The 24,877-nt window shown below is 39.7% G+C and overlaps 1 protein-coding gene across 2 annotated transcripts in view; it reads left to right on the forward strand.

The window, feature by feature from the left end:
- slit3 (slit homolog 3 (Drosophila)) overlaps positions 1-24,877 on the forward strand; it is a 235,791-nt gene that overhangs the window by 124,773 nt on the left and 86,141 nt on the right. Inside the window, exons 5-6 of one of the 2 annotated variants that reach the window (XM_084907796.1) lie at positions 2,666-2,737; positions 16,548-16,619. In XM_084907796.1, the coding sequence (XP_084763922.1) occupies positions 2,666-2,737; positions 16,548-16,619 (144 nt within the window). Of the gene's footprint in view, positions 1-2,665; positions 2,738-16,088; positions 16,235-16,547; positions 16,620-24,877 lie in introns of those variants that run through there. The other variant, XM_084907804.1, reaches the window with a different exon arrangement.

The raw sequence follows: 24,877 nt of genomic DNA on the forward strand, positions 1-24,877 counted from the left end.
TTTGACTATTTCATTCTTAAATATCTGAATATATCAATTCTGAGCAGTGTAAAAACCCATTAAAATTTGCACATCACACACTGAATCCAAATTTACTTGCTAACATAAAACGTCGTATTTTTCTTCTCTCCAATAAAATGTTGATGAGGTGTCCGTCTTTTATTTTCAATTCCCAAAATGTCACCAAAGCAGTGATGCTTCTGGAAGCAGCATGGCTAGTTAAAAAAAAAAAAAAAAAAGCAAAGAAAAGCGACCCCTAAAATAATTTTCACAAACAGATGACCAGAACTCATCCATATAATGAAAACTTCATTCACAGTCTTGTCACATATGAGTTTTATTATTTGGGCCTAAACCGTGCACTGCTGGAGCTGGTGTCAGTCACTCAGCTGGAGTCATAAAGGCCGACAGAGAGACACACAGTCTCATAATAGGTTTTATTTGACTTGGATGGTTTTCCTTCTGTTAGAAGAAATAACAAATAAATATCATGGTGGGTAAACAAAACGATAAAAGATTTATTAGCCATGGAACTCATCTGATATGACTTTTTAATGCCTTTTCCTCCTTTATCTTGTTCTCATTCTCCTGCTTTCTTTTTGTTTTTATTCTTTGCTCTGTTTGTCAGCAGTCCACAGAGCGCAGGGCCATATGAGAGAGATGCAAATTAAAGAGATAAACAAGATAGATTTATGGATATTGTTAGATAGGTAGATGGATGGAGAGAGTGATAGATACTAGAGAGTGATAGAGAATGTGAATGTGCAATACAAAGCAAGACTGATAACAGCTTTGCATTCTGCTTCCTATTTGCTCTGTCAATGTCAGTATGGGAACACCAAAGACAGAAAAGAAGAAGAAAATCTCTTTTCAGTAAAAAGGAAAAAAAACAAAACATGGTTATACCCAAAAAGTGTCAAAACCTTCAAAACAAGAAGTGTAAACACAAAGAATATTTTCTGGCTGTGCTGCACATTAAAATATCATAATACCATTCCTGCCTGTCAAATGTGTGCCGTTTCCCCCCCTGCTCTTCGTTACCACAAGTGCTGAGCAAAATTGCACATAAAAGCACACATTTTCTTTGCCTAAAGACTACACAATGCCAGGCACATACTTTTCCCATCAAGGCCTGCAGAGACAAAACAGGGAACACTCATCTCTTGTCAAACAAAAGGAATGAGCCAGAAAACACAAGGCTGAAAGGGAAACATCCAAAACGATGAAACCTTGTTAGTTTGAGGAAATGAGTTTTCTGTTTTCTGAGCACGGCTCGCCAATTAACATTCACGGCACTAATAAAAGTTGATTGGCTCTGGAATAATGCACAGCCAATTTTCTTCCTGTGTAGGCTACATGAATGCAAGTGTGAGTGTAAATTAGATAGCTTAAGCATATACGGCATGTATGTGAGCGTGGCATATTTCAAGATGTGCGTGTGTGTTTTATTGTCTGTGTGAAAACTGACAAGTACGAAGCAGTGTTCCTTAATTGTGTGACAAGAAAACATTATGAATGTGTTTGTCACATGCTGAGTACTTATCTGTATGCATGTATTTATGTCTAAATCAAACATAAAGGTCCAGAGTTGTGCTGCTCTTTTGTGCTGCTTTGTTGTGATTTTCTAAGTGTATGTCGACTATCTAAAATACACAGCCATGTATTAATGTGCTGATTGGCTTTGTGTAGTATATGATTGTTCAACGCAGGCCTAGCTCGCAGCAATATAAGGCGATCAGCCGTGCGATATTTCATACCTTTCCTTTTCTCCCTGTAATCACGCTGTGCTTTCTGGATTCTGATTACCTGCCAGGCCTTCTTCTTCCCCGCAAACAAAACTAATAGATTTAAGGCCGCTGAGTCATGTCAAAAATCATTTGGCTCTATTGAGCAGGAAGAGAAAAGAAACCGAGGGTGTTGCATGTAATCCCATGTTCACTGTGTGTTGAGAGAATGAGGAAGAGAGAAATCCTTAAAGGGGAGAAAAAATAAATAAATCGCTTAATGACGGTAATAAAATGTGTGTGTGTTCTTCTGTTTCTCAGAAAAAATATGATTGCTTCATTTTAATGCCAGAGCAATGAGGCGCTGTTGGAGGGCTCCAGTAAAGGAGAAAAGAAAGAAAGTTCTACATTAAAAACATGTGAAACACACAGATGCAACACACACGCGCACGCGTCTTTTACTCTGATTCTCTCTTCATAGTTTCTCATTCTTTCCTTGCATTGCCTCTCCATTAATCTCACACACACACACACACACAGACACACACGCATTCTTCAAGGCAGCAGATGGACTCGTGCCAGCCATATTTCTTATAGTTCCTTTTGTCTTTGAAGCTCTTTGGACCAAATTGTTCCACTGATCATAAATGTCATATCATCCTTTCTCTTTCTCTCACTCTTCCCCTCTCTCTCCATCTCTTTCTCCTTCTGTGCCTTTGTTCTGTAATTGGGTGTGTGTGTGTGTGTGTGTGTGTGTGTGTGTGTGTGTGGCTGTATGCGCGTTAGATCAAATGGTTGTGGCTTTGTTTATCATTTGACTCCTATCTTAAGTGCCCTGTATACCTCAACTAATGCCACTTCTTCGGTCCCTCTCTCTCTCTCTTTTTCCCGTTCTCCCTGTCTGTCTCTCATCCTCTTGTCTTTCTCTTCCCTCTCTGCAGAGACCTCAGTGAAAACCAGATTCAGGCAGTTCCAAGAAAGGCTTTCAGAGGGATCACCGGTGTCAAGAACCTGTAAGCACAATTATTATAATTCTGTTTTTCATCTTCTCCTCTCCAGTACCTACCACACGTGTATTGTATATTACTGCATCAGAAAATGTTCATAAATACCTAAACATTTTTGCATTTTCTCTGGGATTATTACACAATCATGGAGCACAAAATCACATTTAGACTTCATCCATTTAATTGCTCCTGTGTTTATATATTCAACTTCATTAAATGTGAACAAAATACAACTTTAATAAAAACAGGATGTTCATAGTTCATATAATAGATTGTTTGTGTTTACTATATGCTAGCATCAGATGACTTTAAGTTAAATCCAGTAAGCTGCATGAATGGATTTCTTTTTAAATCCCTTGTACTATAATGAAGATGCGTATGGTGTTTGAATTTTACTGCATAGCTACAATAAAACAATGTCATTCCTACTTAAAAGAGCTAATAATTAAAAATAGTTATTCCTTAAGGATGGTTCATCACCTCCTTTAACTCTTTGATAACTGGAAAGACTAAGTGCTTGATAGAATTTTAGCTGCTTCACCTTTTAGGATCTCCTTTTTCATATTTTTCAGTTTGTAATCTTTTAAATGTTTCTAAAGATGACATCTCAGGACTATAGGCAGGCCATGTGTGCACTCTATCTTTGGCAATGTCTTGCTGATATAAGCAATGGCTTTTCTGTAAATTATGTCATATGCATGGGTGTTTTTATTACTGTAAAAACAGTGTATAGTTTCGTTTGGCACAGATGTGCAAGTCATCCATGCCTTGTGTAATGGCCTGTCACTCTATCAGGGATGCAGGCTAAACTGTGGGCTGATAAAAGGCCAGATTTCCCCTCCGCTTTAGCCTTGTTGATGAAGCTTCCATATCTCCTCTTCAGCAAGAGTTTAAACGTGTTGATGCATCAACACACTGAATTCCCTGACAGTAGTTTTTAGAAGTCTGCCTTTAGTTTCACTATAGAATCAAGTCTGTTTTGAGTGGATTGCCAATCGAGGGTACCAGGGTACAACTGTTCTATATTGGTTTTCACACTTTCCCTTGTGTACAGAGTAGGGCTGCCATGATTAGTCAACTAGTCACGATTACGTCGACTATCAAAATCGTCGACGACTGATTTAATAGTCGACGCGTCGTTTGAAGCTTTGTAAGATCCCAAAAGACGCAGGAATAAGTAGTAGGATTTAAGAGTGTAATAACGGACTGAAACAGAAGATGGCAGCACTGCATGTACAAGGATGCCAGCTGCCGTTAAACCCCGAAGAAGAAGAAGCTGTGTCCCAGAATTCATAGCGCAGCCCAGCTCAGTTTCCAACAATGGCGGCAGCTAGTTATTTTTAATATTACTCTTATTATTCTTTCTGGGTCACAAAATAAACGTTTAACATATTTTCAGGCGGGAATGTAGCTGTGTAAACCTCAAATATCTGCTCAGTTTATCAAGACACCACATATTTTCAAAAGCACTCCGACGTTTTCGGAGACGTCTGTTACCCACTAGCTCGATAGCTCGCCGGGGGCAAGGCTCACTAGAGCCGTGAGAACACCGGACTCCCGGCAAATCGTTTTCAAACCCACCGCCGTCTTTCGCTACTCAGGTTAAACATATATGAGTCACTTAGATAACTTCAAAATGTTAGTGTTTGGCTTTTTTTAGTATTTTATTTGTTCCTGAGTAAATCGGTTTGGCTGAGATTAAAGTTATAGTTTTTACACAGCTGAATAAACGTCAAGCAGACAGCTGATTATCAAATGTGTGAGATGCTGGAGAATTTACTCCGGTGTCCTGTTATATTTTAGATAGCAAGGAGTTTATTAAACTTCACCGAAACAATCTGCAAACTTCATTAAAATTTAACAAACTATCATATTGTCTTTATTTTTAGTTAGCACATACCTTAAACACTTAAAGCTGTAAGCTAATGATAGTTATATAAGAGCAGATGCTGCTGGTGCAAGAAGCTGTATGTTTGACGTCCAATGGATGATGATCTGATTAGTCGACTAATCGCAAAAATAATCGGTGACTAGTCGACTATCAAAATAATCGTTTGTGGCAGCCCTAGTACAGAGATTTCTCACAATAATAATATTTACCTTAGCTTTAAATCCCCAATTTCTTTGCAATTTTATGTTGAGAAATGCAGTCCAAAGCATTACATTCTACGTATGTGTTTTTTATATTTGAAACAGACTCAGAAACATGTAGGCCTACCTCCTACTCCGTACACCTGCTACAACCTGCTTCTCTGCTCCCCTTCCTCTCTCCTTCATTCTCTTTTTTTTCTTGCCTGGTCCCATATTCCTACTTTTCTTACTGTTAATTCAGCTTGTCCCACTTACCACTCTTCCTGTCCACAAAGGTTTTGTCCTCAAATCAAATGCTCAATATCCCCCTGTCAAATATTCACGATCTCCTAATCACCAATAGTGAGATCAATACGCTTCCCAATCAATGCTTCCCATCAATAATAGCTGATCAATGCTGCCTCTAAACTACCAGACAGGCTCTTGTGGAAATGTTCTAAATGAGAAAGGATTCAGGAAAACATTAGATAGAAAAAAAATAGAAATTTCGTTCTGCAGGACACTTCAGCTTTATGAAAAACAGGCGACAATAAAAGTTGATGTTGCTGTGGAAATCATTAGATTAGGCCAACAAATCTTCTCTGTGTAAATTGAAGTTTGCTGCCATGTTTCATCACACATCTGACATGACAGAGGAGAGGAAGAGAGGAAGAGACGGAAACACATAGCAACACATAATAACTACAAGATATGAAAAGATAAAAAGCCATTCTTTGGCGATTCTTATTTTGCTACCATAGATGCTGACTGACAGGCGGAAGGAAAAGTGTATTCCTGGGGCTAATGAGATGGAAAGAATTAAATCTAAATAACCACATGTTTTCTCTGCATATTTCACTTGTGTAAATAGTGCAGGTAAAGTGGGTAAATGAAAAAGATGCAAATGTTTCCGAAACAGATTTTAACTTGAAAGTAATGAACCATAATCGCTTCAGTGATGCAAAGGTGGATCATATTTGATTGCTCGCCAGTTGTATCTCTCATATATATCCTCTGAACTACCGCTAATGAAGATAAGTGAAAACAGATCACCACGTGGTTCAATTATTTCATTTCATTCATCTGATGACGGGCGTATTATGGGCTCTAAAGCCCCACAACAGCTGCTAAATGGACCTTGAAGTGAGATTTATTTTCTCCACTGCTGCTGAAATTTCGCGAATGAACTTTGAAGTTCTGTTTTAACTCAACTCAGACAAGATGAACATTAATAGGACAATTACAGATGAAAACATTATCAAACACCCTAAAACAGCTACTAAATGAACCTTACTGGTGAAACTGTTTTCTTAACCATAAACATGCTGTTTCATTAGATCATTAACAAGTGCTGCTAATCGACATTCAAACATTTACCTTCAGCTATCGCTTTAGCTGTCCTTTTCACATGAGGGTTTTGTATGTCAAACGAATGTATAGTTGTGGGCTGTTATGTTCATCAAAGCATTTCAACCCATGAGTAAAATCACAAGTTAGTGAGGCTTGGAGAGCAGAGAGAATTACAAGTGTTTGAATTTTTTTCAGTAGCTCTGTATAACAGACCAAATATGAATCTGTCATCCCAAAATGGGAATGCGCGTATCCGTGAATTAAGATCTAAGTTATGCGCTTTTTGTACTCTTTCAGTGGGCAATCTGTGAGTTGATTAATATGCATCTTGCCATAGATCGGTAATTCAAAGTTAGGCTACAGGCAAATGTGCTCCTCTGCTTAGTTTCCTCTCCCAAGTGTGATGTAAGTTCAATGTGGCCGCCAAAGTCCACAGGAGATTATTACTCTTAAGTTAAATGGGCCTGAAACTGTCTATACTCTGTACTCTGCAGTGTGTGTGTGTGTGTGTGTGTGTGTGAGCATGTAAGTGAGCAAGTGTCAGTTCCCATGGCTTAGCTCCAAACCTTTGAGTTCAGGTTGGCCTGTGATCATCTAATCCACTCTCGCTTCTCAATCCAAGCTAAACGTTACACACCACCTTACCTCTTTCACCTTAGACTCACTCAAGGATTTCACAACCATTTGAAGATCAGTGGCAGAAAGAAAACAACTCCTCCATCCCTTAGCTGTGACCTTACGGGAACTTATGGGCATTTTTATATTAATGTTTTTAAGCTGGACTTCAAATCCACCAAAGATGTGCTGAAAAGGGGGAAAGCTCTTTCCTGGCATCTCACACGTGCACCTGAGTGCTCCCCGGTATAGCCACAGTCTGTCCCACTGGAGCAACATGCACAGTTGCAATCCAATATGAAAATAGAAAAGCCGTACATGCTCCGTTTACATTTGGAGCTTCATTTTCTACCAAAGCTATAATGTCACATAAATCACAATGGATTATAAATTGCGTCAGCCCCTTTTAAAATGTTTTTAACTAAATAGCTTTGACCTACAAGGTGAATCCTTTTTTTATTCTTTTTCTTCAGTCAAACTTACGGCCGACTCAGCTGTGTCGGGATCATTCATTTCTTCCATCTCCTTTTTTTTGACATCTTATAACACCTCCTCCTCCCTGTTTTTTTTTAAATCTTTCTTTCTCTAGTTTATCCTCCCATCGCTGCCACCTCTTTTTATGCTCAGTCCACGACTTCCTTCTCCCCCTCTCATAATTTCCCCCTTTTCTCTATCTTTCTATCCCTTTTCTCTTTTCTCTATCATTCTTTATTTTCATTTATTCTACTCTTCAACTGCAGCGCTTCCCATCGTCATTCTATCCTCTTCGCTTTCTCCAAAAGTTTTCAGTCTCCAACTTATTCCAATTAGTCACCTCCCTAAATTCCCTCCCTCCCTCTTTTACAGTGTTTCCCTCTCTACTCTCCCTTCTATCCTTCCATCCCTCCCTCCATTAGACAAGGTGACTCCTGCAGTAAAAGGCTGCAGCCCTCCATTATACCACGGAGTAAAAAAACCTTCATGACATTCTGTCCCTGGTGGACACAGCATTGATTTTCTCATGTCTCTCTCTCCCGCTCTCACTATGTAGCCATCTCTCCCTTGCTCTCACCCTATCCTCTGCCTCTTTCAATCTCAGTCCATGTCTTCCCATCTTTTTTGTCTCACTCTGTTTCTCAGAGGGTAGGGTCTCCATCGTTCTCTTCTGGTTCTTCTCTTTCAAGCGGCCCAGTGGCAACCGTAGCATTGTCATTTATTGAACTGTTTCCTTTACATACAGGCACAACACACACATACACAGGCACGTATACCATGCACACATAGACACAACAGCCCTTTCGACCCTACTATCACATGACTGATTTGCTGAAACAGCCAAGAACCTGGCAAATGTGATTACTACAGTCTTACACTAACCTAAGGAGACAGGCTCTATGCTAGACCTGTGTGTATAGACGTTTGAGTGTATATGTGTGATCGCTCCTATACTTTGTGCTGACAGAGAGTCTTGTCATTCCCTTAAATCCTACCTGTCAGTCAAACTAGAAATGATAAAGGTAGCTTTTCAAGTTTGGACACATCTGAACACTGTGTCAAAATTTGTGTATTGTGTCCTGGGTTTATGGCAGTATTTGTATGTAGTAATATACTATCATATCTAAAGATTTTGTTTAAATGAATTCTTGTCAAGTTAACCACACCTGTTCATGAGCATCTTTGGCACTGAACATTTGCGCCTTCATATGTACAATCAGCTACTGTAATGCTTATTAACTATGTTCTGTATACATTTAGTTCAGAGTGTATGTGCGCTACTTTTGTTGGGAGGCATTTCGCTGTAGTTTAGATTACAAAGACACATAGACCATCAGATAAAATACAGCTGTTTCATATGCCCTGACATTACACCTCAGTGCCCACACAGACATGCCTCTTTATCTTTTGCAGCCATCAAGTCCTCATATTGTACCTTGTTTTCCATCTGCCTGCTTTCTCACTATCCTACCTGTTTTTTTATTGTGATAAAATTTAATTCATTTTACCCGCTGGGTCCACCTATACTCACTATCTACACATTCATAGTACCACCAGGTGCTTTGGAAGAATGTATTCAGAGAGTAGAATATGCAATTTTTCAGCAAAATACAAAAGTATACAGTATTTCAGTGTAAGAATAAAAAAAAGAAGTCCTTTCATGGCCTCCTTTGTTTTTTTCCCCTGTAAAACATCTCCATGCTTCATGCTTCCCTACCCACAATGCAGTGCAAGATAGCCGTTTGTTTGAATTATGACTACACTGCCTTGGAGAGAGGTGAGAACATTGTGTCATTTACGTGCATGTGCACACACACCAGTATCATAGTGTGTCTCCGCCAGTGCAGATGTTTACTTTCAACTTGTTTACCACATCCAACAATGGACAGCTGGAGCCAGGCATGAAAATATACAAAAAAAAGACTAATAATGGTCTTCCTTTTGAAAGCGTCCTTAAATCAAAGTGCCGCAAGAGAAAGTAGGATGGAGACCCGACAGCCAGCTTTCTGACAGGGTTTACTCAGATTCCCATGATTCTTGGCTTGAACCCAGCCCCCTCTACACATGTCCTTTAATGGCAGGATGTGGCTAATTCATTAAAGGTCATGATCAGCAGAGACAGTAGGTTGATGGAGGGATGAGGTAGAAAATGTCAAATGTTTTGTCTGAATGCAAAAGGATTTACATGGCTAGACTGCATTCACCTAAAAGTCCTATTTTCTTTTTTTCATTTTAATGATAGGATTTGTAATTTAGTTTTGATGGTAAATTCACGTAAAATCACACACAAGGAAACACAGTAAAGTACGATCAGTTTTAAAATACATCAAGAAATTAGATTTCCGGCTTTCCGGAATATTTTTTTTTCTTTTTTACTGGAACTCTGTCATGTCCAGCTCTTTTCATTGTTCTTTGCTAAAGTTGGTATAAAATGCACTTCAAGCTAATTTTATTTTATATTCAGTTAATCTATATTAATATGCAACAACAACAACAATAATAATAATAAAGAGACTTTAATGGAAGCTCGTTGATGTCCTTGATTGCATCTTTTTGTGGAAAAAGGTGGACAATAAAACCACAATTTATTCCTGTACCCTTGAACATTACTAAAAGCAGACTTATCATTAGCAAGTCAAATCCTACCCTGAATTGTTCAAATCTAAATGGACATTAAATGCAAATATCATTCACTTTAAATGATACAAAAGGCTTTTAATAACCTGTTTCAAAAGATGTCCACCAGCATTGGTACCTATGTGAAAGACCGACTATAAGTCCAACCAACCTAATAACCAACTATTAGTCGTTACAAACACACACTCCTCTAAAATAGCTTTTTTTCTCCATTTTAAATTAGATTTTTGTTCACCTACAGGTGTTTCCAATACACAGCCTAATCTATATGAAGTCCCTGCGAGTCAGAGAAAGGTAACTAAAAGTAAATGTAATCCTTAGTTTCCTTAGTGAATGATTGTCTGCGTTAGTGCTGCGATTAAATGCCTCTTGCCCCTGTCCATACCCTTTGATTGGGCAAGCAGTTAGGGAAATGGATGGATGAAAGCTTTTAATAAGTGCAATCATTCCTTTTTCAAACACCAAATGAGGGAGGGAAAATAGATGCAGGAACCAGTAGTCAAAATTCCAGCAACACTCGGGAGTATATACGAAAACCTTATTGGTAGATCGGTGCCATGTATATACTTACAGATCAACCAGTGAAACCTCAGAACACTCAAAGTGATTGTTTAAAGTGTCTTATAATAGAAAGCAATAACAAATTAATCTATTTTTTCCATTGTCTGCTATTCGTGTCCATCACTATTCATTGTCTACTTACTTTACCAACAAAGACAACAAATGTTTGAAGTTTTTGATTGCCAATAATTTAAAGTTTTGATGACGCATTACTTCTTAAAATTCATGGGGTGAAAACACAGTTATGGTCTTCCTTCCTTCCTATCTTCCATCCTTTTATTAATTACTCAGGTAGTAGTGGTTGCTCACTGATGATTTCATGCAGAGACAGCATGTCCGTGTATGTCCATGTGTGCTTACCTCTGCTCCAGATGGTAGCAGAGGGAAGCTTTGAATCAGTCTGCCAATAGGCCTTCTGATAGACATGATTAAACACACTAACTAATTATATGGAAGGAAATTAAATTTTGGACCCCTGTTCTATCTCCTGTAACAAACATCCATGACTGGAACACACGGGGTTTCAGAATACAACACAATGGTACAGATATAGAGCGCGCACATGGATACACAAACTTGCCCTTACCCCGGACTGATACCAATCATGTCACCATTAATCAAGGTGCTTTGTGTAAAAAGCTGTCAGAGGAATCCAATTACATTATAGATGATGAAATTGTTTTTTGTGGATGAAGATGGAAGCTCAAATGTAGCTGCCAGTGTAGAAACAAGTATCTTTTCTCCTTTTTGCGGAAAAGCAGAGTTGTAAAGTTTCTAGAGGAGAGCAGTGATATGATTGAAAAAGTAATCAAAAAGAGAAATATCTGAAGATATTTCAGCAAGTGTCTAAGAGTCTTTGTCAGCTCTATTAAGGGATGAGAATCCCCTACCCATAATGCTTGTGAGCCATTTTATGTATGTATCTATTTATTTACTTACTTATTTTTTGGCTTCTAGTGTAGCCACTGGGTATTCAATTCAAGACACCAAAGACGACTGTAAGATTGACACTACCTGAAAATGCAAACCAAATTGTGGTTAACTGTCATTTCCAATGTAAAAGTGATTAATATGACATGGGGAGTAGCCTAACACAGCGGTCCCCAACCCCCGGGCCTCGGACCGGTATCGGTCCGTGAGTCGTTTGGTACCGGGCCGCGAGAGTTGAGGCTCAGGTGTGAAATGTATAGTTTTCAGGGTTTTTATCGGTTTTCAGCGTTATTTTGTTATCGTTTTTATCGTTTACTCGGTTTTCCTGGGTCTTTTCACGTGTGTTATGAATAAATCTTCTTTTTTTCGGTACCGGTACTAGTTTTATTTTGTCATATTTATCCGCAACACCTTAAAGGCCGGTCCGTGAAAATATTGTCGGGCATAAACCGGTCCGTGGCGCAAAAAAGGTTGGAGACCGCTGGCCTAACATACAGCTCAGGTCAATGCCAGATAAAAATGAATTCCTTGAAGGGCAAGGAACACAATTTCTCTAAGTAACATGTCCTGTCCAGTCCAGCAAGCAGAATCATGGATAAATGCTTTGTTGTGCCAAACACATTTGCTTTTCCAAAATGTGGGTATTTTGCCCAAGTGGACGGGGTGATGAAGGCCAGGATGGCAAAAGATAGGAGAAGAATTTGGAGGAAGGGGGATGGTGGGAAAAGGATTAAGCCAACAGGTTTGGTGAAATTTAGGGCAACCAAAACTAATTATTAGGGAAGTATATGGTTAGGATTGAGGGTTAGAAATACTGTAACAATATCAAGCTCTTTCCTTTTGATACTTAGAATATACAATCATTCAATCATCATTTTATATCTCTTTGAGACAGTCTGAAGGCTCAGAAAAGTATGTTTTCTTCTTGCATGGAAAATCTACTGAAGATAATAACAACTTTTCTTTTATTCCATAGATTTCTGGACTTGTCTTTAATTCTGTCATAGAAGAGGTCAAGTGCAAGAATACAAATCTTTGATTAATTTTGCAATTAGAATAACTGAGTAAGCCAAGGGTTGTCCAACTCTAGGCCAACTCAAGGGCCGGTGTCCTGCAGGTTTTAGATCTCACCCTGGGTCAACACACCTGAATCAAATGATTAGTTCATTACCAGGCCTCTGGAGAACTTCAAGACATGTTGAGGTCATTTAGCCATTTGAATCAGCTGTGTTGGATCAAGGACACATCTAAAACCTGCCGGACACCGGCCGTTGAGGCCTGGAGTTGGACACCCCTGGAATAAGGCTTTGTTAAATTATTGCTTTTAGGTTTTGCAAAAATTAAACAAAGCACATAATCTATAGTTAAAGTTTCCACCAAGGTTGATTTAAAGTTCCACTAGCCCAGATCCTTACACAACATTTATTTGTGTTATTCTAGACCACAGGTGTCGAACTCCAGGACACCGGCCCTCGAGGCCTAGAGTTTGACACCCCTGTTCTAGACTGTAGAATTAGCACTCACTTTGGGCTAAAAGCAAACTAACAGCTTAAAATTTAACCAGCAACCAAGAACTGTTACATTTAGAAGTGAAGTGTTTTTACGAAATGTTTCATGGGTATTCTTTTCATTTGCCAGTGTAAATAAAAAGGTAGCTTTGGAAAGATGACGTTTAGCAGCTAGACATATTTGCACTTTAAGGTGAAGGCTGAACCCCCCCCGTACTGTGATGTCAGGCTAACAAGACACCAATATTGGCTGATTCACCTAGGCTCCAAATTATCTTCATTTTTTTATATTTTACATTATTTGTAAAATATAAACAAATGATACCAGTTAAATTAAGCTATAGCTTAATATAACTGGTAACCTTTGTTAAGTTACAGGAGCCCAGGTTAGAACAGCAGGTGTGGGATGGAAAGTTCCTTCAGACACCACATGAATTGCCATTCTTCACACATAGATTTTGATGTATGAATAGAATGACAAAGACCCTAATTTGTTGTTGGTTGTCTGTCTCTACACTTTATTCCTCGACATTAAAAGAACAGTGCTGTGAATAAAAAGCCTGTAATAACTAGCCAACTTTAGCAGTGCCATGCATCTCCATATGGCTGTTTAGGCTGTGCGCCATTCTTCCTTCCCCCCAAATACATGCCTTTTAATTACATAAAGTAGAAAACATGGCACAACCATATGCTGATGATCCCCACACTCACTATATTTTAGACTCAGTCATTTAACAGATGCTTACACTCGCGGCTCTCATCCAACAAGTGGGCAACAAAGAAAAAAAAAAATAGCTTCAAGACATGACTTATGACAAGAGCACAAACCCAGACTATTCTTTTATGTACGCTTTCATATACCATCATTGTTTAGTGCTCCATATTGTTGATCCTGTCCAATCTTTACAGATTGTGCTCAGTTAATGAAGTGCCACAATGGCTAGGAGCTAGAACTTAACACTAAATCACCTTTAAGATATGATTGCATTGCTTCAAAGAAAATCCAGGCATCTCATCACTCTATGGAAGCCTTTGGAGGGTTGAAAATAATTATGCTGTGATCCAAACCTGGCCTGTGGGTATGGATTGGTTTGATATTTTCTCTATTTACTCCAAACCAAAACCATGCCAACTGTTAACCACTAGTAGCTGGTCAATACCAGGTAGAAGCTTGAAGAATACGTTTTACTACACTGTGCTGTGAACTCATTTCTGTGACCCTGCTGCACATCTCAGCACTGCCTCAGAGAGTATAATGATCAAACAATGAAAAATTACAGTGAACTTTATATGGTAGCTTTGCTGAAGCCTTGTCTCAATAGAAATATTTCTGAGTTTGCTTTGCATGTTCTTGTATAAAGAGCTGCGATAAGATAATGACTCTCTAGTACTGCTTTGTGCTCTAAAACATTTAGTTGTACATTTATCTTGCCTGAAGATGGTGCATCTGGGGCCTTCTCTGGCCAGCTGCCTGTTGTTGATAAGCGGACATACAGAATATTGAGGTGTACCTGTGGTGCACTGTAGTAAACACAATTTTCAGATACTCCGAGGACTTATATGTCTCTAAGATTTTTTACACAGACTTGCACTGTGGACATGTATATACAAAAACAAACAAAAATGCGCTGCCCCTGAAATTCTGATGTGATTTCTGCTGCCCTACAGAAAGAGAAAAAACTATAGCTGCCTTTTTGGGATGCACCTTCCTCAGGGTTAAAAGCTGACATGACTGATTTAACAGGTGTTGCAGTGTGCCAAGCAGACACCAAGGCAAACACAGAAGGGAAAAAAATAAATTAAAAAGCTTGATGAAGGAAAACAGGGAGACGGAATTGATTAGAGATGGGTAGATGAAGAGCGAAAGGGAAAAAGTGAAGGGGGAATAAAAGACAAGATGAGAGAAAAACATGGATTGTGAATTGGGAGAGATGAAAAGTGGAGAAGACTGATCCAAAACAAGAGGAGAGAAACGAATATAAGATGGTCGAAGTCAAAGAAAAAGTGATTAGCAATGGAGGAATCCAGTGGAAGGGAGATTGGGGGAAGAGAAGAAGACAAAAGATTAAGGTGTAGTCATAATAATGGATTGGATTTATATAGCGCTTTTCAAGGCACCCAAAGTGCTTTACAATTCCACTATTCATTCACTCTCACATTCACACAGTGGTGGAGGCAGCTACAGTTGTAGCCACAGCTGCCCTGAGGCAGACTGACAGAAGCGAGGCTGCCATATCGCGCCATCGGCCCCTCTGGCCAACACCAGCAGGCGGTAGGGTAAAGTGTCTTGCCCAAGGACACAACAACCAAGACAGAGAGATCGAACCGGCGACCTTCCGGTTACAGATGCGCTTCCCAACCCCCTGAGCCACGGTTGCCCCACGGTTGTAGTGGCTCAAGAGCAGAAAATAAATAGTTTCATAGTGTTTCTGTCAGTTTGTATGTATTTTAATCTTTCTGTGCTGTGTTTACCCTATGAATCTACCTGTGTCCACCTGTCTGAGTGTGTCTGTGTGTGTAATAGGTTAAATGCCACTTACAAGGGACATGAGGACACTTCTAAATGTCTGCCCTTTGTGTATTTTCATCTGCAGTCCATCCATACTCTCCTGTAGATGAAGAAGATGAGGTAGGAGGGACAGAGGGATGAATGGGTTGGAGGAATGGAAGGAAGTAAGGAAGGAAGGGAGGAAGTGGACTTTTCAGGGTTGCTGGGTTCATGAGGGGTGGATGATGTTGGTGGGGAGGGGAGCTGAATACCCAGAGCCGAGCAAATTAAAGTAAAAGCAAAGGATGGATGGCAGTGGGGTACAGGGTGCATCTGGTAGTCCAGCAAGCAAGTCGTTGAGCAAGCCTGGAAATGGAGGAGTTAGTGAGAGAGAGGGAGGAAGGAAGGAGAATGGGAACAAGAGGCAGAGTCGTGACTGTAGGTTGATTTACGGAGGCTTTCCTTTTAATGAAATTGTTTCAGTGACAGAGCCGGTAAAAGGCCCTTAATGGATTGGCTGGCCTAATGTAATGAAATTACTCCCTCTTTCACTATAGAGAGAGGAAAAAAGAATAAAAGAGGACATGGGGGGAGGGAGAGGAGGAGGATGGGAGAGGAGAGATGCAATTAATATTTACAGAACAGACAAGCAGGGTGGGCTTTAGTAGCAATGGCTCGCTCGCTCTCTTCTTTATTGTGCCTATCTCTCTCGCCCCTCTCTCTCCCGGTGGCCAGTGTGCACTGGGCGTGCGGCAGGGGAAGGAGGTGATAGGCTGATGCCAGGCAGGCCACTTCAGCGCACCGGTCTCTTCTCTCGCGCTCTCCTTTTCCTCTCCTCTTCTCCTTAGGGCTGGCCATATCAGCACTGAGGTGAGAGACTTAACCTTAGCTTTCGTGCTATCATCTGGACTTGATATTCCTAGAGTGTGTGTGAGTGAGTGCATGTGCGAGAGAGAGAGTTAACTCCGGTGTCTCCTACCTGCTACCTTAAGCCCACTACTTGGGTATCACCTTACACACATATCCACATGCACACACTCTCATTCAAGCAACCCATCTTTTGTTAGTCCCTCCCCCAGCTGAGCGGACCTTGCAGACTTGCGCCTGACTCTCTCCCATCTCTGTCTCATCTGTGTGTGTGTGTGTGTCTGTGTGTGTGTGTGTGTTTGTGTGCGCGGTGCAGGCAACTGGACAGCAACCACATCAGCTGCATCGAAGATGGAGCTTTCCGAGCGCTGCGCGATCTGGAGATTCTGTAAGTAGAGAAAAACCCTGGTCCTCCATCTCTCTCCTCCTTTGCCTCCTCCTTCTCTCATCAGTTTCCTCTTCTCCTCTCTTCCCCTTTTCATGTTTTGTCTGTGAAACAAGGATATGTCCTGCACTCTCCTCTTCTCATTATAAGCTTTGCTTTATGTCTTATTCAGTTTCCTCGCCCTTTCCTTTTCTTCCTTTCATTTAAAAGGAATACACTTCCCTCTCAGTTCTGTATCGTCCCTCTTTCCCCTTCATGTACTTTTCTATGTCTGCTTTGTGTCTTTAGTATAAGAAAAGCTGTAACTTGAAGATGATTTTGTTTAAAGATCACAGTTTCTTAAATGCTTCTGCGTGTGAATTATCCTCAGTTATATCCTTGAATGACTGCAGAGGTGGCTGTATAAGTACTTGTACGCATTGCTTGCAAAGATGAAACCTACCTGTTCATCAGCCTGAAATTGTGTAGTCACTGACTCACATTAAACTGATACACACCCAAATACAACACAAACAATGGGATGGGAAACATTGTATCTGCCACCTGCTGTGCTCTGCATTTCTGCGCTCCATGTGTGTTAGCATATGTGGGTGATTCCTCCTGTATATGGGGATACATTAATGTTCTTACGTGTTTGCTTCCAGCTGTGTGAGTTATTGAGTCTGTATGTGTGTGTTTGCGCAAGTGTGTGAGGAGAAATTGTGTGCGTCTGATCTGTCTACATTTCCAGAGCTCCTCATTTGTCACTATACTCAGAGGTGTGACCGGCCACTGTGCAATGAAAGCTATATTAGTAAAAAGGTGTCTACTTTTTCCGCACCTGTATGTGTGTACAAATGCATGTAATTGTGCATGAATGGGTTTCTATGTGTGTCTGTTGCAAGACTTTACTGTTAGTACAGAATCAGGTTATTATTTTCTTCCTCTGTTCCCTATATTTTGTGCTAAAATAAAGAATATAAAGGTTATAGTGTAAGATCTTGATATTAGGAAAAAGCAGCTGGAAAGAAGTTTGTTCTGTGATGGTGGCATTGCTGATAGCTGATAAGGTTAGTGGTACTGTTTTTGATTATCTTAATGAGGAATAATCATATAGGAAATCAGGCACAGGCAAAGTGAAAGAAAGATTAGCCTAAAAAAACAGGCAAAAAGAAGAGAGAAAAGAGGGGTGATTCCACTTTTTCCAACCTGTCTGTCCATCTTTGGCTACATATGACTTGGAAAATATGCCGGCAAATTATTAGAACTACTAGAAATTGTTTGGTTTCCCAGAGATAGTGATAGTTGAGTTAAATGTTGGAAAAGAACAAGACAAGAATGTGATTTTTCTTATGGTTTTTAGGGTTTCTGACAATAATTAGGTATTATAGTCATCAGCTTGAAAGTCTGAGTTAAAGTCTCATTGTCACATAAATGTCTACTATATCACGAATAATATTCACAGAGAGACTATTAAGGGCAAAGCTCCCAAGTATACATCTTCTGTGATAAGGATGAGAAGCCAAAGAAGCCTGGGAAGTTGGCAGAATTTAGATTTTTAAAGGAATTTTCTGCATAATGCTGATTCCACCTTTGTCTGCAGTGTATTTTTCACTTTAAATGGCCCATTTAAGAATTGTGGGGTCAAAAATGTGATCAAATTCAATATGCATAAAGATGATATACAGCAGAAAGCAGGTATGTGATGCAAAAGCTCAGAGAGATTCCCAGCAGTATCAGACACATCTTGATTAGTATCCTGCTGAAGTAGGTGTGATTGTTCTTGGTGTAGTCTGGTGCTGCTAATGTGCTCACATAAATGATTAAATAGAGCAGAGGATACTGTTGTAAATGGTTCAGTGTGTGGCAGTGTAGTCCTCATCCAAATCAAAATAAAATGTAATCACCACTACTATAAGTAATAAAATCAATGCACTTGTTCATTATAAATGATACTTCATGACAGTATTGTAGGTTTTCATTAAAGCCATCGTATCCTTTATCTCCACGTTTTATTTCCTTTTAGAAGTTAGATTTTTTTTTCATTCCCTGGCCTCACTTTTGCTCAGCGCACAATGAAAGTGATAGGGGCCAGATAGAGGGGGATCGGCAGTGCGAGATACAACATATTAGCAATTCATAAGACTCTGACAGCTGAGTGCTCGGCAGGATTTACAATTCACTGTAAATACGCAGCCGTTCCATTCACAGCAGACAGCATGACAGCACACAGTATATTCACTGAATGTGACGTTTTAATAAAGGCAGGTGTGTGTGTGCGCACGCGCGCGTGTGTCTGTGTGCGTTGAAGTGTTTGTGTTCATGTGCAAAGGGCATGAATGACAGTAAGCAATTCTGCTGCTGGACTGATCTTCATTTCAAGCATCTTAACGCACACGCACAGACAAACACACACATTCGCCACACACACATATGCGTATTCACACATATCCGCGCACACACAAACACAGACGCAGTCCCATCTGTTCAGTTCTTGGGGTTGATTCCGTGATCGTAGTACAAAATGGATGATAGAGATAACGGTGACTGGAGGTCATGTGACTGCACCATCAGGTAGGTGTTTGTTTGTTTGTTTCACACCTATGTGCGTCTGTGTGAGTATCTTCTTGTGCTTTTGTCTTTTCAAGGATCGGTTTAAGTTTTAAGCCATCGGCTGTTCAAATGGCTGAGCAGCACTGAGGTTAGGATGATTAGGTTTAGATTAAAGTTTAGTGCAGTGTTTCTATTACACATTCGTTTATCCATCAAACAGAGGTTAGGTCGTTTGTCAAGCAGAAATATCTCCAGCCTGGGGATTTGACAATTTGAAAATGTCATCTTGATCTCTGGGAAATTGCAAATAATATTTTACGTGTTTTTAGACATGTTATAGGGTATTAGTCAGTCAAGAAGATAGATCGAAATTATAAAGAAAACATTTTTTTAAACTTTAATAAAGTCCTAGTTGGAGTAGCATCTGCGATCCACTTGGTCAGCAGTTTTCTATATTTTTCTTTACCTGCTCAACCACCTGTATTCATATTTGTGCCAACTAGCCTCTACTTCACTGCCGTTATATGAGTTATTTTGATTGTACACTTAGATATAGGCATTCTTGTATATTTCTGGCATCTGCACGTAACATTACACCTTCATGTTCATGCAATAATTCTTTTGCTATTACATGAGAGGCTTTTTCTTTGTTCTTTGCAATAAATGACTCTCAGCTTGCTTGAGTCGCACTTTCAATTTGTTTGATCCACTAAATTGATGCCTCTGGTTCCGATCCAGAAATCTTCTGAACTGGGCCAAATTTCCCTCGGAAGGGCTGTTTGGTTTCCAAGTGCCGCTTCGGCTTGCTTGACACTATGTTAGCATTAGCCAACTTTTCTCGACAGATGAAACACTCAAGGCTGATGGGTTGTTGGCGTCCTTGTCCAGCTTATATGTGATACTTCTAGTGCCAGATTTTTTTTTACTCTTTTCTTTAGGTGGAGAGTTAGTTCTAGCTTTACTTAGTTTTCCCTCTTACAAATTTCATTATCCTCGCTGTTTTTTATGTGTGACATTCGGATAAATCCAACCATTCGGAGACTACGCTTAAATATAGGTATTCCCTTTGAGGCACTTTTTAAATTATCTTTGGGTATCTTTGCACTGCAAAAATGGTAAAAATGGTAAATGGGCAGATATTTTACTATATAGCGCTCTTCTACGCTAATTGAGCAGCCCAAGCGCTTTCTACTACAAGCCTCACACATACTGACACAAGCACTTTGTTTTAACACCCAAGCTTTTTTTGTCTCTCACACACACACACACACACACTGATGGATGCATTGAGGGTGAAAATGGCAGGCTGGAGGAGCTGAGGATCAAACCACCAACCCGCCTGAGCCACAGCTGTCCAAAATGCTTGCATATGAATTATTGGTGTAATAAATATAAAATACAGTCATTACTTTCCGTAGGAATTTAATATTACAATAATAATGTATGTTTTCCACATAAACCAACCATAAGATATAAGAAAGTACATAGGTTGCAAGAAAATAGATATGTGTATGTGTTTTAGTAATTTGTGTGTGTGCGCATCATGCTAATTGAAAGAAGTGGATCTCTCTCTCTCTCTCTCTCCCTCTGTGGCACTAATGAATCTCCACTTTAATTAATCTAGTCATTTTTAATTAGCCAATGTTTCTTGGTAGACTAGGCTTTATCTGAGCTTAATATGTTTCACAGGAGCTGCTTTCACTCGTCAAAGCTGAATATTTGGGTGTCTGGCTCATTTTTGTTAGTTTCATTAATCTTGTTATAATTGTTCTCTGGAAATGAAAAGGAGTGATGGGGCTTTTTTTAAAATAAAGTTAGACGACGTGTTAAAAATTCAGACACATTTAAGATAAAATATTTGACCTGTCACAAATTGAAAAATTTGCGTATGCATTGACTAAAAGCTGTAATCATTTCTCTTTGCAAAAAAAAAAAGAATGAATTCCTCGTTTTTAATAATAGGAGTGTACTTTTAATCATTGCATTTTTCAAGGTTTTTTTTCCCCCTTTAACACTTTCTGTAATTTTTGCCACGTATTGTTCTTAAGCATCACAGTTTGACTCACGTTCACCTCCTGAAGAATCCGACAGGAAATAAAAACAAACAAAAAAGCATACTGTACTAGTCGGAGGGAAGTATAACACACTAGAGTGATCTCAGCAATTCACAACAAAGAGCCAATTTCTGTACTCTAAGAAAAGAAAAGTTTCTATGATGTTAAGGGTTTGAATGCTGCTTCTTTCTCTCTGGCTTTGACAGAAGAGTTTTATTTTCTGAAGAAGCTTAGAAAGAAAGACAGATGTGACTAAAGAGTCTTTAAATTCACAATTTCCTCTGATATCCTCATATGTCCTTAGATAGTCTCTTTCGCTCTTGCCTCCTCTTCTCTCTGCTCTCTCTTTCATGGTTGCCAGGATGAAAGTGGAGGATCGGTGTTGTAAAAGCAAGGCAGTGCTGGGCTATGATTTATTTAGACCCAAAAGGGCTGTGGTTACTATCCTATCCCATCCTTTTTGCCTGGAGAGACAAGAGACAAGAGAGATTTGGGGAGGTGGAATGGGGAGGGGGGTGTTTCCAGAATGGGGGGGGGGGGGGGGGGGGGGGGGGGGGGGGAAGGGACAGAAGGAAGAATTTGAGGAAAGAAGAAGAAAAGAAGGCATGTAATACTGGTGCTGTAAAAACAGCCAGTTTCCTGGATATAACTTATTTATCTACTGTTGAGGAGAGAGGGAGAAACAAGGCAATACAGAAAAGAAGGTAGAAAGGAAAGTGGAGAAATCCATAGATGCAGAGGAAGACCAAAAAGATATGCAGTGTGCAAAGAAAAGGAGCGATAAAATGCAGGGAGAGAAGGCGGAGATAAGAACAATAGACAGATACATACTGTAAAACTGATGCAGGACAAAAACAAACAAGAAGCAGAAAAAGGGAGGCAGGTGAAACCTTGTCCATTTGTTGCAGATAAACAAGACCAGGAGAAAGAGATGTAGGACAGAGCGGTATAAAAGACATCAGAGTGAAAGGGAGATGAAATGGCAGACAGAAAAGAAGGAAGAAACACTGATGTGACATTAGCGAGTAGAAGAAACTCTGATAGAAAATAGATTGAAAGGATCAGAGGGAGGAGAGCAGGGAGGCATTAATTATTGATGAAACAAATGTCTGACTGACTGACTCAATTTGGCCCTTTGTTGTTTCCAGACCACCAAGGCTGTCAGATAGACTCAGAACAGGGTTTCTCAAAGTAAGGACGGAGACCCCACTGGGTGGCTGATGTTTTGATTTTCCGGTTTTTAGTTTTTATCAAGATTGGTTGGCAATATGGCTTAATTTTAATTAAGGAATATGTGTTGCCTCCATTGCTTAGATAAACATAACACAAAGATGTTATATACATGCATCTATTATCTGTTAATAAGAATGCCAAATATCTGTATTGTGAATGGCCAATCTAAACTGCTGTCCTAATGCGTTATTGCATTGGTGCTGTTTTGAGATTGACCTGTGCTGTAGGGCATCTGCACATTCTTGTTAATATCCGGATAGTCATTTTCCACTGCCAAGTAATGAAGACCCACTCTGATACTGCCATCTTGGAAAATTAGTCATTCTCTGCTAGAAAATTAGAAGAGTCTTTAGGCTGGGATGCTGCAAACAAATATCTGAAATTAACTTTTTAGCTTGTCTGCAATGGCTGGTATACTCATAAAACATTGCCTGAGAGGACTCACTATTCATGACCAAAATAATGACAGCTCAAAGGGCCACGGCAAGTGGAGGCAGAGGAAACAAAAAACTGCACCTTGAATAAGCGGTTTATTTACACCGCATAAAATCAGTTGCAAAAAGGAGATGTGGTGTGCGTGGCAGCAAAGGTCTATGTGAGTGAGTGTGTGGATGTTAGTGGGAAAATGATAGTGAACTCAAAGTAAGTGCATAACGAGAGTCTCTCTGAAAGTAGACAGCTTTTATAGTGACTGGCATCACTGGCCCAGGCGCTCCAAGCCAGCTGAAGTGGAAGACTCCATCAACCAACATGTTTCTGGAAGAGACGCAGTACAATGAAGCCACAATACTCTCTGTTCTTTAGTGCCTGCATTTTTGATAAAAAATGCTCTCGTGGAGCATAGAAACAAATGTGCATTTAAAGCCACTTTTACCTTTAAAGTTTCAAAGAGCACAACCAAAGACTTGTTATTAAGGTGTTAAAAAATTTTAAAACATAAACTGGTAAATTATATGTTCATTTTGAATTTACTGTTCAATTTCCAACCATGTTGGGTAATTAAAAACCACACATTGGTTGTCGAAATACAGAAAACACATCATGGAGTATATCTCTCTATCAGACAAGAGATGCCCTTTAGAAAGGTATCTGTGCTCCAGGGAGACTCGGCTGAAAGGTACGAGTGATCAGCTTTCCAGTTCTGGGACAGTGATAAGCCTTTATTGGAGGATTCTCCCAAGCACAGTTTGTGTTACAGTGTACCTTTTTTGTAGAGCAGTGGAAAGTCATTGCTAAGCTTAGACAACTACAACACTGGGTTAAAGTTGTTGGATTAGGGCATGGTCCCATTTAAGAGAAGATTCCAATCCCATGCCATGTGTAGCAGCGATTGTGTTACGTAAAGATAGCAATTATTTCACAGTTCTGGGTGAATACCAAAATGCCTAAACAAGCCTGGGATCGTTTTTCTATCACACGTGAAAACAGAGGCAGAGTCACCCTTGATTTGTTCTTTTGTTTGTTCTTTACTGAAAATCAAGAAAGAATGCACACCGGGGTGGCCTTATCATATTCGTCATTAAACACCTATCAGAATCAATTAGTGCTGCGAAATAATTCTAAACAAGTGGTTTTCCTAATGGCACACATTATGGATGCATGTCACTCTGCTTTCCCACTAAACATTAAACAAAAAGATTCATCTTAATTACTTGACAGGTCCTTTCATCTCTATGCAAGCTTTGAAGGTTTCAGATTAATATTGGTTATGCTGATAAACACATTTTGATTGTTTGCATCCTTTACAAAAATCAGACTTGCTCTAAAGCATATCCTGTTCTGACCTGTATGTTATAAGCATCCTAAGCGGGGTGAAGACTTGCTGTTGTTTTATCTCTCAAAAGTCAAACTACAAATGCAAATACAACAACGGAGACTGAACTATGACTTTTCTTCAGTGCATTACTGTGAAGAGCACCGTGATCATTAAGTTCAGCAATCCCACAGTCGGCTTTTCTAATACTTTGATTCCACTGTTTTTGTATGTTTTTTTGAAAGCCTTTGATGGTCAAAGCTGTATGTGCTCAAACTTGTAAGGCCAATAAACACAGCAGAAGTGGAAATGTAATTATGTGATAAACACAGTCTTTATATTTGGCAGAGGAGCTGCTCGATCCACTTTGTCAGTTTGATTCCCGAGAATACCTCGTCCTCGCAATCACGTCAGCGCAGATGGTAGGCATTCCTCCTGCAGCGGCTAATGACTGTGTGTGCCAGCGCACGAAGTGTGTTTTTACTCAGCGAGAGCTAATTTAATGCTGAGTGCCAGTGCTGAATGCAGCCAGCCTCACACTGCTGTACCTTGTAGTCTTTCCCATTCCTATTCTATTGCTTTGTACCAACCAAGAATTCAAAGTAGCAGACAAAAATGTCTTCTTGTTAGCCACAAAACTTGTTTTAATTTCCTTCCGTGCACTTTTTTTAAAAACTTGTTTTGACTTA

The sequence above is a fragment of the Perissodus microlepis genome, chromosome 2, assembly GCF_051167445.1.
Source record: "Perissodus microlepis isolate ML-2025 ecotype Zambia chromosome 2, ASM5116744v1, whole genome shotgun sequence".
Classification (NCBI taxonomy): domain Eukaryota; kingdom Metazoa; phylum Chordata; class Actinopteri; order Cichliformes; family Cichlidae; genus Perissodus; species Perissodus microlepis.